This window comes from Artemia sp. Qi Xiang Cuo, chromosome 7 (genome assembly GCF_049724085.1).
Source record: "Artemia sp. Qi Xiang Cuo chromosome 7, ASM4972408v1, whole genome shotgun sequence".
Lineage (NCBI taxonomy): Eukaryota > Metazoa > Arthropoda > Branchiopoda > Anostraca > Artemiidae > Artemia > Artemia sp. Qi Xiang Cuo.
In genome coordinates, this window is record NC_142800.1 from 50,170,812 (window position 1) to 50,187,265 (window position 16,454).

General features: G+C 36.1%; 1 protein-coding gene across 1 annotated transcript in view; it reads right to left on the reverse strand.

The window, feature by feature from the left end:
• Positions 1 to 16,454, reverse strand: part of LOC148950380 (uncharacterized) — a 179,288-nt gene that overhangs the window by 83,142 nt on the left and 79,692 nt on the right. Inside the window, exon 4 of the mRNA XM_089091856.1 lies at positions 1,361 to 1,373. Within this exon, the coding sequence (XP_088947982.1) occupies positions 1,361 to 1,373 (13 nt within the window). The remainder of the gene's footprint in view (positions 1 to 1,360; positions 1,374 to 16,454) is intronic.

The following is a 16,454-nucleotide window of genomic DNA, read 5'->3' on the forward strand; positions in this document are numbered from 1 at the left end:
ACCCCAGGGCATAGCGTACAACGCCTGCCATCCGATCTCTTTTGACACTAGTAGAATGCTAATAATGAATTTGGGTGAAGCTATAGCAATTTGAAATATCATATGGAATTTGGGTGAAGCTATAGCAATTTGAAATATCATATGGAATTTGGGTGAAGCTATAGCAATTTGAAATATCATATGGAATTTGCTTGAAGCTATATACTTTGCGTACGCCCCCGTACCAAACAGGTTGGGTATAATCTGTTTTGGTTCAAGTTTTTCTGACACAATTAACTGAATTTCTATTTCATGATATACAAGTTTTTTTTAGGTTAAATCCGTGTCAGAAAAACCGGTGTGTCTTTTTTAGTTTCCAAATATATTCAATTATTTTTTGTATATATTCAGGTTTCAAATTAGATTCTTCAACAGTTTTGAATAGTTTATTCAACTTAACACTACTGACATTTTTTGTGAACATTTACATAGAAGATGGATAATTCTAAGCAATTTCTGGTGAGTAAAATTTTCTCATTATTATAATAAAAAGAAATTGTCTTGTCATTAAGTTAAGGAAGACATTCTTTCCTTACACTAGAACTAAGGGTACTTATGCACTTAGAAGCCTATTGTTTAGGAGCTGAAACCTCTACATAGTTCTCTTATAGGCTGAAATTTACGGTGGGATTTTTATCAAGATCAGTGGGCCTTTTTAGGGATGTTTTTGAAATAGTGCTTAGCTTTCGATCGGTAATTTGGGATTAGAATAAAATGTTGATTCTTTTAATGTATTAATTGTTACAAAAGCTTCCTTTATATCAAGATCAGTGGCTTTTTTTTAGGGATTTTTTTTAAAATAATTCCAGGCCAGTATGCATTTACGGTGCGATTTTTATCAAGATATGTGGGCCTTTTTAGGGATGTTTTTGAAAAAGTGCTTAGCTTTCGATCGGTAATTTGGGATTAGAATAAAAAGTTGATTCTTTTAATGTATTAATTGTTACAAAAGCTTCCTTTTTATCAAGATCAGTGGCTTTTTTTAGGGATGTTTTTGAAAATACTTCCAGGCCAGTCTGCATTTACGGTACGATTTTTATCAAGATCAGTGGTCCTTTTTAGGGATGTTTTTGAAAAAAGTGCTTAGCTTTCGATCGGTAATTTGGGGTTAAAATAAAATGTTGATTCTTTTAATGAATTGTTACAAAAGCTTCCTTTTTAGAGTTTCGGTTACTATTAACTTGATTTGTTCCTTACTTATAGTTCGTTACCATGTACTGCTGTAAAATGTATTTCAGTGATATTTTAGATCATAGTAGTCTAATGGCGCTTTTAGTCTTTAGAAGAAGAAACAGAACAATTTAGAATCCATGCTGCTTACCTTAGTTTAAGAGCTGAAAATAATTCAAAAAAATCTAAATTTGTAACAATGAGTATTTTATTTTGATAATAAAGGAAAATATAAATATTTATTTAATTGAAAAAAAAAAATTCCAGCTCCCCCTATTTTAACACCAGTTTTTTAATGCAAAAAATAGGCACATATTGCACCCTGTTTAAATCAGAATAATCCGTGGATTATTAATCTTTATGACCCAAGGACCAAAATGGTCCCATTCCCCCTGCCAGCTTCTTAGCAGAAAGATAAGCATCGTGCAAATTTTTCTAAGCAGAAAAAAAAAGGCTCAAGTGAGGTTTTGTAAAAATTTCATGGCAAACCCAGTTTTTATCGAATTAAGATTCAGTTGCTCAAAAAAGAAATTAAAAACCCCTGATTTTGAAATCAAGATGTTTTTTAGACTACTTTAGATGCCTAACATAAACTGAATTATTTTCCAAACCCAAAATACATTTTTTTACATGATAAATTTTTGCCCTTTTTTTTAAAGTAAGAAGATACGTGTTGTAATGCTCCTCTGGAAAAGAAAGCGAGAAGGATAGAACCTTCATTGATGCAAGCCACAAGATCATCTATTATAGAATACATTGATAGAATATCACATGACCTGAACCGGCCAAGAGCCACGAATCTTTTAATGTCCGGGTCCTCTGACGCCAGTGTTAGCTCCACGCAAGTTGGAAGGAAGTTGAAAAGGGAATGGGCTGCTTCGCATAATGCCTCAACCTCATCAAATTAATAGAGGAGGGACCCTTCTCTTTAAGCCATTCCGGAGAATTCTTATTTACAGCCATAGATTTTATGTTCATAAATTTTTTTTTTCCTTTTTTTTCAAAAATAATACAAAATTTTCTAAGGAGAATTTATTTTTTTGGGTAAAAATTAAAATTTGTTTATAAACTATTGCATTTTCTTTCAATAGACAAATTTTCGGAATATAACGGAATGCTTATCATGCATTTATATATAAAAAAAACTTACCTTGCAACTTCTAACCAATACACATTCTAATGCAATAATACCAATATTCCTTTTAAAAAAAAAATAAAAATTTGAAAAAAAACAAAAAAAAACGATTTACTTTTTAACGGTTGGCAAGCAATGGTTAAACTAGTAAAATTTAGCTAAGCTTTTGCACACATATTGGCTCTTATAAAATCACTCCATAGACACTTCATCCTCTATGAATTCTATGCATGGATTTACTTGTATCAGGATGTTTTTTTGCAATAAGACGCTCTTTTTAATAATCTACAAATGTGTCTTTCACACCGATACGAAGACACATTATTTTGGGCCAATTCAGGCAATTATTATTGTTGAAAAAAAGATGCATTCGAGAAAAGAATTTGAGGCTGTTCTATTTGAACAGTGTTATGAAGTCCGATACCCCCAACTCGAAAGGGTATCGATCCTCCTACCTCGAAGGAAGCTCCCGGTTCCCAAAGGTCCTCCCCGGGAGGGGTTGGGGGGGGCTAAAAAAGGACCATCCAACATTTTAATTGCACTTTAATTGTTGATATGGATGGAGAAAAAAAAGTTTCATCAGAGCAAATGTATGCGAACACTTGCTTTGAACTTTACCTACTATATCATCTACAGAGTTGTTCGTGATTCTAGCTCGCTAATAACCCTCAATAAACAAATCTATACAGGTGCCCCTAAATTTCTGCTCTCAGCATACAATCAGGCAACTAATAAACCCCACGGTTATATCCTATTGGATCTTAATCAAAATACACCCGAGGATCTGCGTGTAGTCACAGATATTTTTGACAATGAAATTACAGTATATCTTCCTGTGAGCACTAAGAAGACCTATTATTCGCTATTATGGCACTGAAGAAACTACATGAAAATAGACATTTTTTTTCAGATCTAAGCACTTCAAAACCTCATCTTAGAAAAGTAATACTCAAATATGGTATTGACAATTATTTCATTAATCTAATATCTGGACTTTGTTTGAATTTGACCGAGGGTAATGTTCAGCTACCAGAAGTAGTTAAGCAGCAGGCAAAGCAGCATCGTTCCATTTTACGTGCATGGGCCTATAAAAATAAAAGAAAGAATTTTAAAAGGAACCGACTTCTTCATACAGGCGGTAGCCTTTTCACACTTTTACGACCAATAATTGCAGGACTTGTAAACAGTTTTCTGTAGATGGCAAAACCCTATAAATTGACACCAATAGAACTCGCTCTCTCATCCGTCGAACACTTTGAGGACAATCTGAGTAAATTCCTCGACAATGAAACTATTGATGATGATAAAAAACTGATTTTACTCCAAGACGCACTTCACCGAGTAGGCAAACACTATCGATCGAAGTCCACTGCTAATGATTCCAAAAAAGAATCATCACCTCAAAAGTCTACTGCTGCTGCTGGAACACAATTAAAGAAGGAGGATTTGGATTAATTTGTATTGAAAATTGTAAATCTAATGCCCAACAAATATGTTGAAAAAATAACACGACTCTTAACCTATCTCTTGGAAAGTGATCAAATTCAAGTTGAGAGCAATGGTGAAATGATTATAATTCAAGGCAAGAGCTATAATCAAATTGATTTAATTTATGACATCGTTACAAATCGTAAAGGACTATTATCATTTGACACTCGTCAATACAACTTTCTAAATACATTAAACTTCTCCAAAAGTCTTATTGGCAATATACAAATTCTAAAAAAATTAAATGAACGTGCATTATCATCAGCATCATCAACATTAAAATATGAACTAGAAGAAGAAGAAAAAGATTTTAAATCAATTTTGGAAAATACTAGCACACCACTGATAGCTAGACAAAAGCGAAGACGTATCAAGTCAACGTCCCCACCAGCAGCCAGTATACCAAAGGGGTAGCGGACGTTACACAACGTGTTTACGTTCAAAATGGCTGAAGTTCTGAAAGGTGCTTATGAAAATATTGGCTAGGTAGGGAGTTTAAGTTCTCCCACCACTCTTTCCAAAATCAAGGGTGATCACACTATTAGTGTTCGAGACGATCTACAAAATTAACCCAGTGAAGCCCTACAGGGAAGTCATAGACTTCATGCCAATCAATGTCAAAACAATAAAGCCTTTTACACACTGCATATAATGCAAGCAGATCTCCTGACCCTAGATGAGATTCAAAGACGTTAAAATACACCGTACAAGTACAATCTACTTGCAATCAGTGTTTATAGTCGCTATGCATATGCAATTCCATTGCGATCAAAGAGAGGTGTTGAAACTGCTCGGGCCATATAGTGCAGTCTAGAACAGGATTCGTATAAAAAATTCAAACGGATAATTGTAGCGAATTTTTTGTTCCCAAAGGAGTAAAAGTACAAGAGAAAGATAGTAAGCGGCAACATGATATTCATCGTCATATGAATGATGTAGTAGCTAAAAGATTGATGATAATTAGTCGACTTTTACTTTGAATATATTGTACATTGAAAAATACGGCAGATTTTATTCATTATCTGGATAAAATCATGTTGATTTATAATCAACGACCTCATCGATCATTGTCCAACTCTACACCAACGGAAGTTAATCATTCGGATCATAATACAATTGACACCTTTCTTAAACAATATTCCAATGAATCAAAAGCCAAGAAGAAGAAAAATAAATTCAATGTTGGTGATACTGTCCGAATTAATAGAACAACTAATGTTTTTGAAAAGAGGACTTATTTGTGGTCCACTGAACTTTTTAAAGTGGTAAAAATCCAAGACACTAAACACATATCTTATCGTTTGCGTGATACCAAAGATGAAGATATTCTCGGTTGCTTTTATGACTATGACTTGCAAAAAGTTAAAAATTCTAGTGAAATCTATCAAATTGAAAAGATATTAAAGACCCGTACTTGCTGGGGTAAGAAACAGTTACTTGTTCTGTGGCTAGGTTACAACTCTGATTTTGATTCTTGAATCGGTGTTGAAGATATTGACAATACACCATGATTTCTATGCAACTTTCATGTCTAATATTTCCGATCCTCTCTACACTGACTTGGATATGACAAGTGATTTTTGTACATAACTCTCATCTGCCATCAAATTTGACAATGGATATGAATTGGCTCTTGTCGGCCGTATCATCAAAAATACCTATGACATCCTGAAAAAGGATCGTAAATAGGATAGAAAAATTAGACCCTATGATTGGCCTCCACCACCAGGTGATCTAGAACAAATTCAAAAAATCAATTGGATGGATTATCCATATATTGAATAACTCTACGAGGACCTCACCTGCATGACTGATTTATGTCGTACTATCAATAAAATAATTTCTGCTCGTAAAAAAGGAGCTTTTCATTTCAACTATTCAAAGGAGGAGGACAAGATCTACATTAGTTCACCTATTGCCAATGAAACGATTATTCTCAATGATAACTTAAAGGACGTTCTTGACTTTAAGCTCAATATAATCAACGGTAGAAGTGCTGGAAACAATAATTTCATTTTTGCTGACTACCCACTTGCCTTCTCCACGGACACTTGTATATTTCTCTACGCTTCATTTGTGGAAACATATCGGGTTGGTAATTCAAATGTTCCCCTCCTACGAGTTCTTGAACGAAAAACCAATCAAGAACATGTTCATCACTACAATAAAAAGCATCTTCAGTATATTCCCGTAAGCACTTCCTATTTGGAACTCTGTCAGCTACCACTAAGAACTGAATTGGGTGATCCTCTAGGAATTTCAAAAAGTTTAGCACTGATTATAAGTCATTTTCGACCCAGTGTCAACTACGCCGGTACAATAACCTAAAAAATTAACAATAAAAAAATTCCATTTGTCTGTCCCGATATCGATTGTTATGTTGATGCTTTGATTCCACGTCAAATAGGCAATGGATTGGACTACTACATGGGGCGTACTACAATGTCTGTCTATGGTCTTGGTAGTTGGTATGTTAGGCTGTTTGGTTCTGCACTACCCCTTGCCAGAAGATATCTTGTACGTGCTGCATCAAATTTTGCTGCCTCAACACTACAGGACTGGGGGTCTGGCATGAATTTCAAGGAGAGTGTTAAGGAAAATATTATATCTTCAGCAAAAACCGTCTGTGAGCAACTGACATCTGAACAACATGGTGAGGGGTTGAAAAGGATATATTTATATCAATTACTCATGAGTATTTTCCAATGTAGCAAGCACAGGACATTAACCAGGACAGTAAGGACAGCAATTGCATGGATTTAAAAGCAGCAGCAGCATAATAACAGTAAAATAATTGTTAGATAAAAGAAGTATTTCTTCTCTTAGGATGACTTATCTCCCACAAAAGGAATAATATCCATCAATCAGTTCATCATTGAATCTATTCAATGCTGAAAATGTTGATGTCAGTGTCAAGTATGGCTACTATGAACAATTTCACCCCCAACAACCCCTCTCGGAAAATATACACTTTCAGATATTTTCCAATGAAAATTATTTCATTGATTTATCATCAACATTTATTGATTTAAATGTTGTGGTGAAGAAAAAGTCAGATAATACAACTCCAAATGCCGGCGATGGTCTCTCCTATGAAAACTGTATTCTACAAAACCTATTCAAACAAATTAATGTATTTATTAATGGAACATTGGTCAGCACTAGCAATAATTTATAAAACTACGAAAGCTACATACAGTTTATGATGATGAAGCCAAAGGCGTACAAGGAGATGTGAGGACAATGATTAGGCTATGAATATCAATCAGGCGTTGGTACAGACGGTGAGATGACCACAGTACTGACTCAAGAGTTTCATGTAGTCCGAAAACTGACTCATGAAAGATTTAAGAAATTCCACTGGTTACCCCCCAATATCCATATAAAAATAAAGCAGCAGCATACACCATTAAATTTCATTCTGAGGAAAACACTTCTTTCATTAGGCGACGCGAATTCTGAAATCACGCTGGAAAGTCTCTATTTTCGAAAACAACAAGTTATTAGATCTGTTGCATTGGCAGTGGAAAAGCTGAGAGCCTATGGTAACAACATTAAACTTCTTGTTCCCCATACGATCACCAATCAACGTCACATTGCCACCGGCTCTCGTAGCTATAGCGATTCATCATTTATCAATGGAGAAATCCCATCAAAAGTGGCATTGGCCTTTGTGAAGAGTGGCAGTGCCACTGGATCCTGGACAAAATTCCTCGATTATTTTATTTTTTTCGGTATATCAAGTCTTGTATGTAAAGTGAATTGTAGTACACTGTACACTCTATCTTTTGACAAAAAAACCCATAGAAATATGTATGAGTTGATTACGCAACCCCTAGATCCTGACTTTCAATTATTTGAAAATGGAATGACCGATTCAATATTTTCAAAAAATCAGATGGTAACTGTTTTGTACATGTCTGGCACGCAAGATATGACCATAGTACGAACAGGGAATGTACGTTTAGAGTGTACATTTGCCAATGCTCTGACCGAGAGTATCACGCTAGTATCACTGAGTCAATTTGAGACCTATTGGGAAATCACGCCCGATTGCAGTGTTCTACTAGACCTAGCACCATGAAAACAAATCAAATAATCAACGTATTTAGTATGGATCCATACATATCCCAGTACAAGTCCTATTGCATACCTTCGGACTTGATTGAAAAAATTCAAAGTGTTAACAATACCCTAATCATTGTTAATAGCAGTCCATCGACTTTGAAGATCGGTCATTGGCTATGCATCTTTCAAACATCAAGGAATATTGAATTTTTTGATCCTTTTGGCCTATCGTATAAATTATATCCTCCATACATCAGCAACTTTACTGAAAGCAGGGGAAAAAGCATTATTCAAAATCAACGAAGAGTACATGATTTAACGACTAAGACATGTGGGTTTCATGCACTACTCTTTTTCATGTTCAGATGTCGTGGCTACACCTACAAGCAGTTTCTCAACATCTACGTTGACTTACCTCGATTGAACGACTTTCTAGTGGAGAATATACTTACAAGCGTATTTATTATTGATTTTAGTGTCCTGAGCATAAAATGCTCTAAAGATGTATGTTAAATTGTTTATTAATAGAAAAATTTATATACATTATAAAATGACTTTTCTACTCTTTAGATTTCATCCACTACTGGGTATTTGTCGACAACAACTAGTGCAGGTAGATTATCTGAATTCACAGTGTACTAATCCTGATGTATTGCAAAGTCAGGGTCACATTTTCTATAGTAGAGTGTGACTTCACTCTTGTCATATCTCTTTGTATAGTCAATGATACTATTCTCATTCATTCTATAGAATTCACATGTTTCAATTTGCCTATTTGAAGCAATTTCACAAACAGTGTCCTCAAGTGTCGATTCACATTCCGTCACAGCCAAATAAAAATCAGTGGGTTTATAATCATAACACCCAGTGTCTTCACAACGATGACGTAGAAACCATATTCTTTTGTTGTTCCAATAGTTGAATCGTTGACCCGGTTCCTCCTCCCAGAACAATCTAAAACCACGACGATACCAATCTCGCAGCAATAAACTAAAATCACGGTCAGGATTCTTTCCAATCATACCGGGATATGTACTCTCCCACTGATTACATTTATCATAATGACAATTGGAGCATAGGTGGCCTCTAGGATGAGAGTCACACACCTCTTCAAGACAGGAATTACAACCTTTAATTTGTACAGCATATCCTCTATGCAATTTACACGGGTTGCATAATCTACACTTTTCATCATACTCCTCAATCATTGTGCAATTCTCACATGATGACCAGCTGCCGAGTGAGTACATACATAACGGACATGTATGGAACATTTCTTCATGTGTTGACACTCTCACTACCACAATGAAACTGAGCTAGCAACAAAAAAAATTATCTGAGAGAGAGAGAGAGGAGTAAATCATCCTTGAGAACCATCTTTCTTATGAAAAAAAGTCCTAAATTTCTAAACTAATGTTTAAAAGCATATCCACAATATCATTTTATCGTGTCGTGATCAATATATCAATAAATTGTGTAAATGCATTTGGACCACGATGTAGAAGCTTCATACAATAGTTTAATGATGGAGAATCGGTTTTAATTATATTGACAAGCAGTGCTCAAGAAAACATCTTCCTTTGAATAGACAACTATATAAAATCATCGTCTATAAATAAACGTTTTTTCCATAAAAACTAGATTCCTCATGATTTTATATTTCTCGAATCTATCCCATTTTTAGTATCGCAACTCTCTCGTGATCAACAACACACTAACAATAAATTGTTTTTTCCAATCTACCAAATATAAGATATACTAATATAGAAAAAAAAAATACCATTGATTTAGAGACAGTTTTATTGATCATAATTACAATAATAATAATATTCACTGATGCATTTTGTTATCATCAATATATTTTGATAGGACATCTAATGCTGACCGAAGTTTATTTATATGGAGAATATTTACTTTTCCAACAAAACATAGCTGCTCCTCCTGCTTAAATTTGCTTAATGATATCACGTATCTAGCATACATAATGTCCTATTCAAGACATAGTCTACAGCCAGCAGTTATTTCCACAGCCACATTGGGTACTCGGATATCGTTGCTACTGCTGCTGTCAGTTCCATCATTAATCTCCAATAATGTAAATGCACCACTCATTTTTTTCTCCACTAATATACTTGCAAATAAAAAACTATTCTCTTTGAAATCAATTCTCTTACTAATATTAATTGTAAAGAAAACTATTACTTTTATTCAAATCCTAATCACCAATCAAGTTATACTCGTTCCTCTTGGCAAAGCTGTAATGACCTGTAGAATAGGACTACCAGAAAAACCTGTTTGGTACGGGGGCGTACGCAAAGTATATAGCTTCAAGCAAATTCCATATGATATTTCAAATTGCTATAGCTTCAAGCAAATTCCATATGAAATTTCAAATTGCTATAGCTTCACCCAAATTCCATATGATATTTCAAATTGCTATAGCTTCACCCAAATTCATTATTAGCATTCTACTGACACTTAAAAAATGAACTAGAATTTTCAATTTCCAATCAAATGAGCACTCTTTGAAGTTTATACGAGCATCCCTTCAATAAGAACCATAAATGCTCCTAGGGCATAAGTTGCAACGACTGTCCCCAGGCCTTGGGGGGTTGTGTCGACACCGGAGCTTTTGTTATATGAACTTTGAATTATTTTTGAAAAGATGTCGATCTCAAAATTTTTATCTGATACATTTGAGGGGAAAAGAGCGGGGGGGGGGGGCTAGCTGTCATCTGATCACTTTTGACTTTTAAAAAGTGAACTAGAACTTTAAATTCCCAATCAAATGAGCCCTCTGTAAGTTTATACGAATATTCCTTCCATAAGAACCTTACATGCCCCCAGGGCATAACTTACAAGGTCTGCCCCAGGGCCCTAGGGGGTTGTGTCGACATCGGAATTTTGTTATATGACCTTTGAACTATTTTTAACAAGATGGCTATCTCAAAATTTTTATCTAATGTATTTGGGAAAAAAGAGCGTGGGAGGGGGGCTAGTTGCCCTCCGATCTCTTTAGACTCGGAGAAAGTGAACTAGAAATTTTAATTTCCAATCAATAGAGCCCTCTCTGAAGTTTATACGATCATACCTTCTATAAGAACCATATTTGCCCCCAGGGCATAACTTACAGCGCTTTTCCCCGGGCCCTGAGTGGTTGTGTCGATCCTGGCGTTTTTTTTAATATGTTCTTTGAACTATTTTTAACAAAATGTTTATATAAAAAAAATTTATCTCATGCATTTGGAGAAAAGAGGGCGTGATGGGAGGGGGGATAGTTAAGAGGGGGAGGGGTCTCTATTGACTCTGAAAAAGTGAACTAGAATTTTTAATTTCCAATCAAATGAGCACTTTCTGAAGTTTATACGAGCATTCCTTCTATAAGAACCATATATGCCCCCAGAGCATAACGTACAACACCTGCCCCCGAGCCCTGGGGGGTTGTATCGACCCGGAGTTTTGTCGTATGATCTTTAAACTATTTTTAAGAAAATGGCTACCTCAAAATTTTTGTCTGATGTATTTGGGGGAAAAGGGCATGGGAGGGGGGGGGGGGGTGCTAGCTGCCTTTCGATGAATTTTGACTCTTAAAAAGTGAAATTGAACTTTCAGTTTCCAATCGAATGAGCCCCCTCTGAAGTAGAGGCTATACGAGCATCCCTTCCATGAGAACCTTATGTGCCCTCAGGGCCTAACTTACAACGCCTGCCCCAGGGCACTGGGCAGTTGTGTCGTCATCGGTGTTTTGTTATCTGACCTATGAACTATTTTTAACAAAATTTCTATCTCAGTATTTTAACTGATGCATTTGGGGAAAAGAGGGCGTGTGGGGGGGATAGTTGCCCTCCGATCTCTTTTGACTCTTAAAAAATTAACTAGAACTTTGAATTTCCAATCAAATGAGCCCTTTCTGAAGTTTATACAAGCATTCCTTCTATAAGAACCATATTTACTCCCAGGCCATAACTTACAACACCTGCCCCCAGACCCTGGGAGGCTGTGTCGAACGCAGAATTTTTGTTATATGATCTTTGAACTATTTTTAACAAAATGGCTACCTCAAAATTTTTATCGGATACATTTGGGAAAAAAGCGTGTAGGGGGGGCTAGTTCCCCTCCAATCGCTTTTGACTCTTAAAAAGGGCACTAGAGCTCTCCGATTTCCAATCGAATGAGCATCCTTTGAAGTTTATACGACGACTCCTTCCATATGAAGTGCCTGTGGAAAAAAAAAATAATAAAACCTAGGAGGCGTATGGCCTTTACTATAGGCAACGCTTTAGCGTTGCCTCTAATGATATGCTATTTTGGACTTATCTCTTTGCTTATCAAAGAGATCGTTAAATATGTGTCAAACAATTTATGTCTCAGTAAGAAGGGCCATGACATGCGAAAATGAACAGCCCTTAAAGAGTTTCGAGGTTACGAGTGTCCTCAGCGGTGAATTTTGGTTTTGAAATGCAACACTAAAGCACAAAATGATTGTTAAAACATTTAACAGAACTATAGAACAACGAAGAAAACCCTTGATGAAGAACGTTTTCTTGAAGTCAGGGCATCCCTTGAAATTTACTCAAAAATTGGACTTTAGTTCTAAAATTCAAAAATATTTGCCTATGCGACAATCAAATTTTGTCGACACCAGTCTCACATAAGAAGGGGAACAACTTTTCGGAGGAGGAAGCAAAACTTCGAAAAAAAGTACCAAAGTTAGACAAATTACATGAAAAAAATACAAGAAACCATAAAATTCTTGAAATTCTGCGGGGGAAGGGTAAAAAGACCCTCCCTCAGAATGTGTGCCTATATGAGATCCCTGCAAGAAAATTGATTATGTCAAAACCATTCGACATTGTGGAAGGCCCATATCTGTAAATATTTTAAGCATGCACCAACAACCTGCGTGTCTTAGAAACGATGATCTAACTGAGACTTAACAACAATATACTATTTATTACTTTTTTAAAGCTACGATTATGCATGAGAATGCTCTGAATTGAACGTGTGTGGTATCTTTCATTATTTTATGCATGCTTTAACTACCCAACATCATTTAGCAAGTATGGTGTAACAAAACTTGGCGATAAGTAGATTTAATGTTTCTAGATAACCAAAGATGTAATTAGGCTAGATATATTACTAGTCGGAAAATGGAACACATGGGTAGTAATTCAATGTGTCTTAGAAAAAGTATGCCCCAGCAATAACGATATCTCTAGAACAGATTATGAAGTTAAAATTATAATTTGGAGCTAAGAGCTGTCAAAAGAATGCGGAACGTTATGGAAATCAAATCAAGAAGTCAGTAAGTTATTGCTGATCCACTGATAGATACACCAATATATAATTTGACGGAACCTAATATAGGAACCGTAGTGTGAAGTGGATCTTGCGTCGCACCAAACCACAACATCGAGTTGGCACATAGTTAGGAGTAAATTTTCGGGGTAGAACAAGGAAGGGGTTGGTGATGCTGTGTAAAATGCAAAGAAATAGACAAATAATGCGGAATATAATCATAAAGACCTTGAGTGAAAACACTGATCTTTGAAAACATGATCAACGAGCACATAAAATTTTTAGAACTTGGGGGGGGGGGAGGCCCAAAGGTTTCAACTTGCGTGTGTGGTTGCCATTGGGTGACGGTTTCAAGCCCACCAGAGCCAGCCATATTCTTCCAACCAATGAGCATTAAGAGCAAAAAAGGTAGCTTGTATATAACAACTAAATTTTGAATGGAATTCGAATCACTTCCCATCTTTTTAATAGCGCCCTACTGACAAGAAAGGTTGGCCAAAATAAAGTGGTGAGCATTGATATACAATGATGTGAAAAACAAAAGCAAATATTCAAAGAACCAAAACCGCTATACGTTGATGCTATCTCGCTAATGAGCCGTGTTTGATAACATAGTTGCCGTTTTTTCTTTCTCGGTCACAATTAATCGTCATTTTCCTCGATTTGAGTACACTCTTCTATGGGGCGCTACACTACTTTTACTATTTCGTTCAAAATTCATACTTTTTAATCCCAATGTTCTCGGTCCATGACTATTCCATCGATATTGAGCTGGATTTGTCTATTTTTACTTGAGTCTGGGCAAACGTCTAAGCAAGTCCTTGAATCACAAACAAGGCCGTGTGTGAATCGAAATATAGTCTAGTAAAAATAAGGTTTGACCTAAAACAAATTGCTACACAAATAAATGTGTCCTGATTCCGAATCCGAAAAGTCTGCTGGTTTAGCTCTTTCACAAATTTGAGGTTATTTTAGGTTGAAGTTGAGTGCGAATTTCTTACTGTAAAAAGTGTCAACCTGGAAAGGCGATTCCAAATTCAGGAAGCCATTCAGTTGATTTAATATACGTACAAACATCAGAATATTAGAGCAGCTTGGACTGAGGTTGGAGAGGGTTAGGTAGTCGCTCTTGGATTTAACATAAGACAAATTTAAGGTACAAAAAAGTCCGGAGCTCGTCATCCCCAACGAGGTCCGAAGGATTTTTGCATTTTCGATTCTTTATCTATAAATTATTCTTCCTTACTGATGCTGGTAGAAGTTGCGTTAATATTTGCTATTTCGCCCCTTTTCTTAGAAGATCCTTCCGACCAATCCTAACTCAAGGTTTTCCATTTTTCAGATGAGGAATTCTAGTCTAGAATGGTGATTTGTTTAATTTGTAGCAAAGAAACACTCGAAGCAGACGAGAAAGTTGTTGTAATGAAAGCAGGAGCGAGAAGCATGAACGAATCAAGTAAAAAGCGAAAACAAACTCATGTGACGGCTGTTGTTAGGGAATGCTTCCACAAGTAATGCCGAAATCCTTACACAAATGAAAGAAAGAAAGATGCATTTAAAAAAAAACAACATATCAACAAAAAATTATTACTTCCTCCCCTAAAAAGCAAATCTTGTCAGTGGGGGAGGTAGAGAAAACAAGATCCTTAAAACAAAGAAAACTTTGCCACCGATACCACTAATACCATCACACTAAACAATAAATACAAAATAATATCATATATTATACTTCCTCTGGGAACATCATATCAACAAAACCCCTACAATCAATAAATCAATCAATAAATCAAAACTCATATTCAGCAAAAAGCAGTTCCTTAATAATTTTTCTAAAAATATTGGGGTCACTAATAGTCTTAATATCACTATTCAAACTATTCCTTTTCCGTGTACCTCTATAAAAAACAGAAAAACATGAACGGGAAGATATACCTCTAGGTATACAGAAGTCCGCGCTACCCCTTTTATCATGAGAATGAACAGCAGACATAATGGACTATCAATCATTAAACCAACGAGGCTGAACATCCTGCTGCAGTCCAAAAATAAACCACAATGCGTAGAACTCACGAAGGCCTGCAGCCAGAAAATTTTTTTAATTTGGGTAAATTTCTCGAACAGACATGTAAAGAACATCGACCAGAACTTCAAAACCGCTTGAAGAGCTTGAACCGCTTTGTATCGATCTTTGCAACCGTTCTGAAAAGCTTCAAGTTTTTCACTCGGTATTCGTTGGTGTCCTAGAAGGATGCATTGAATTTAAGGAGCTAGAGCCAGAGCGGTCCATTCCCGCCTTTGCAAGTGTACTTCGAAGCCCTGGATTGACTCTTATATGAATACTTTTGACTTACTGATGTCTTCAATTGTAGCAAAACGAAAAGCAAACCGGAAGGTTCGCCTCCTTACTGGCGAACAGATACTTCGGTTCTTCGTATCTTTCAACCACCACTTGTATACTAAGTCCTACAGAATTTATATTGATAAAATGGCCGACCTTAAATAGACAAATCCTCAGGTGTTGAACGAGTTTAAAAAAGGCAATATCGTTACACGGCGCTCCGACGGGTTCTGGGGTGGTCTTTCCCCTGACTTGGCTATAGAACGAGTGTATATACGGTTTCTAAAAAACTAGTGCAGGTATAACACATAGGCACGGTATGAGCGCATTGAATCGGCTAACATGGCTTCTTTAGGCTCCTGTGCGTGCTGTTGTTATCTCAATGCTCCAAGAACTCGTGGGCATAACATTTGAGACTAGTGAGAAGTACAAAGACACTGCAGTAACAAGAATGGAACATGAATTTTAATATGTTGAAAAGGTCATCCGTTTTCTCCTAATTTTTCCCCTTTCACAGAAGAGCCGCCTCTCAGGAATAGAGTAAATAGCTAGATCGCGAGTGAGCATGTGGAAGTAGACGAGACTATACCAATAGGTTTGAAAACCCTTAATGACATGACTGGAAAATATGCAAAGATTTGCGCATAAAAGAAGATAGCAACTGCTGTTACTTTGAGAGTGCAAAGTAACCTGAAGGCAGCAGCAGAACTGCGTATCGTTTACCGTAACACTTTACCGAAATGGAAAGTGTACCAGTTGCCATCCTATTCTGACATGTTGATTGTGATGAATTCGGTTGAGTCGGAAGAATATCAACCCATTTTTGTAATAGGACAAGATACAGATTTACTGGACCACACGTAACGAGACTGTAAACCGATATTAAAGTCACGGAAAACTGAAAGCCTTCTGTGGGAT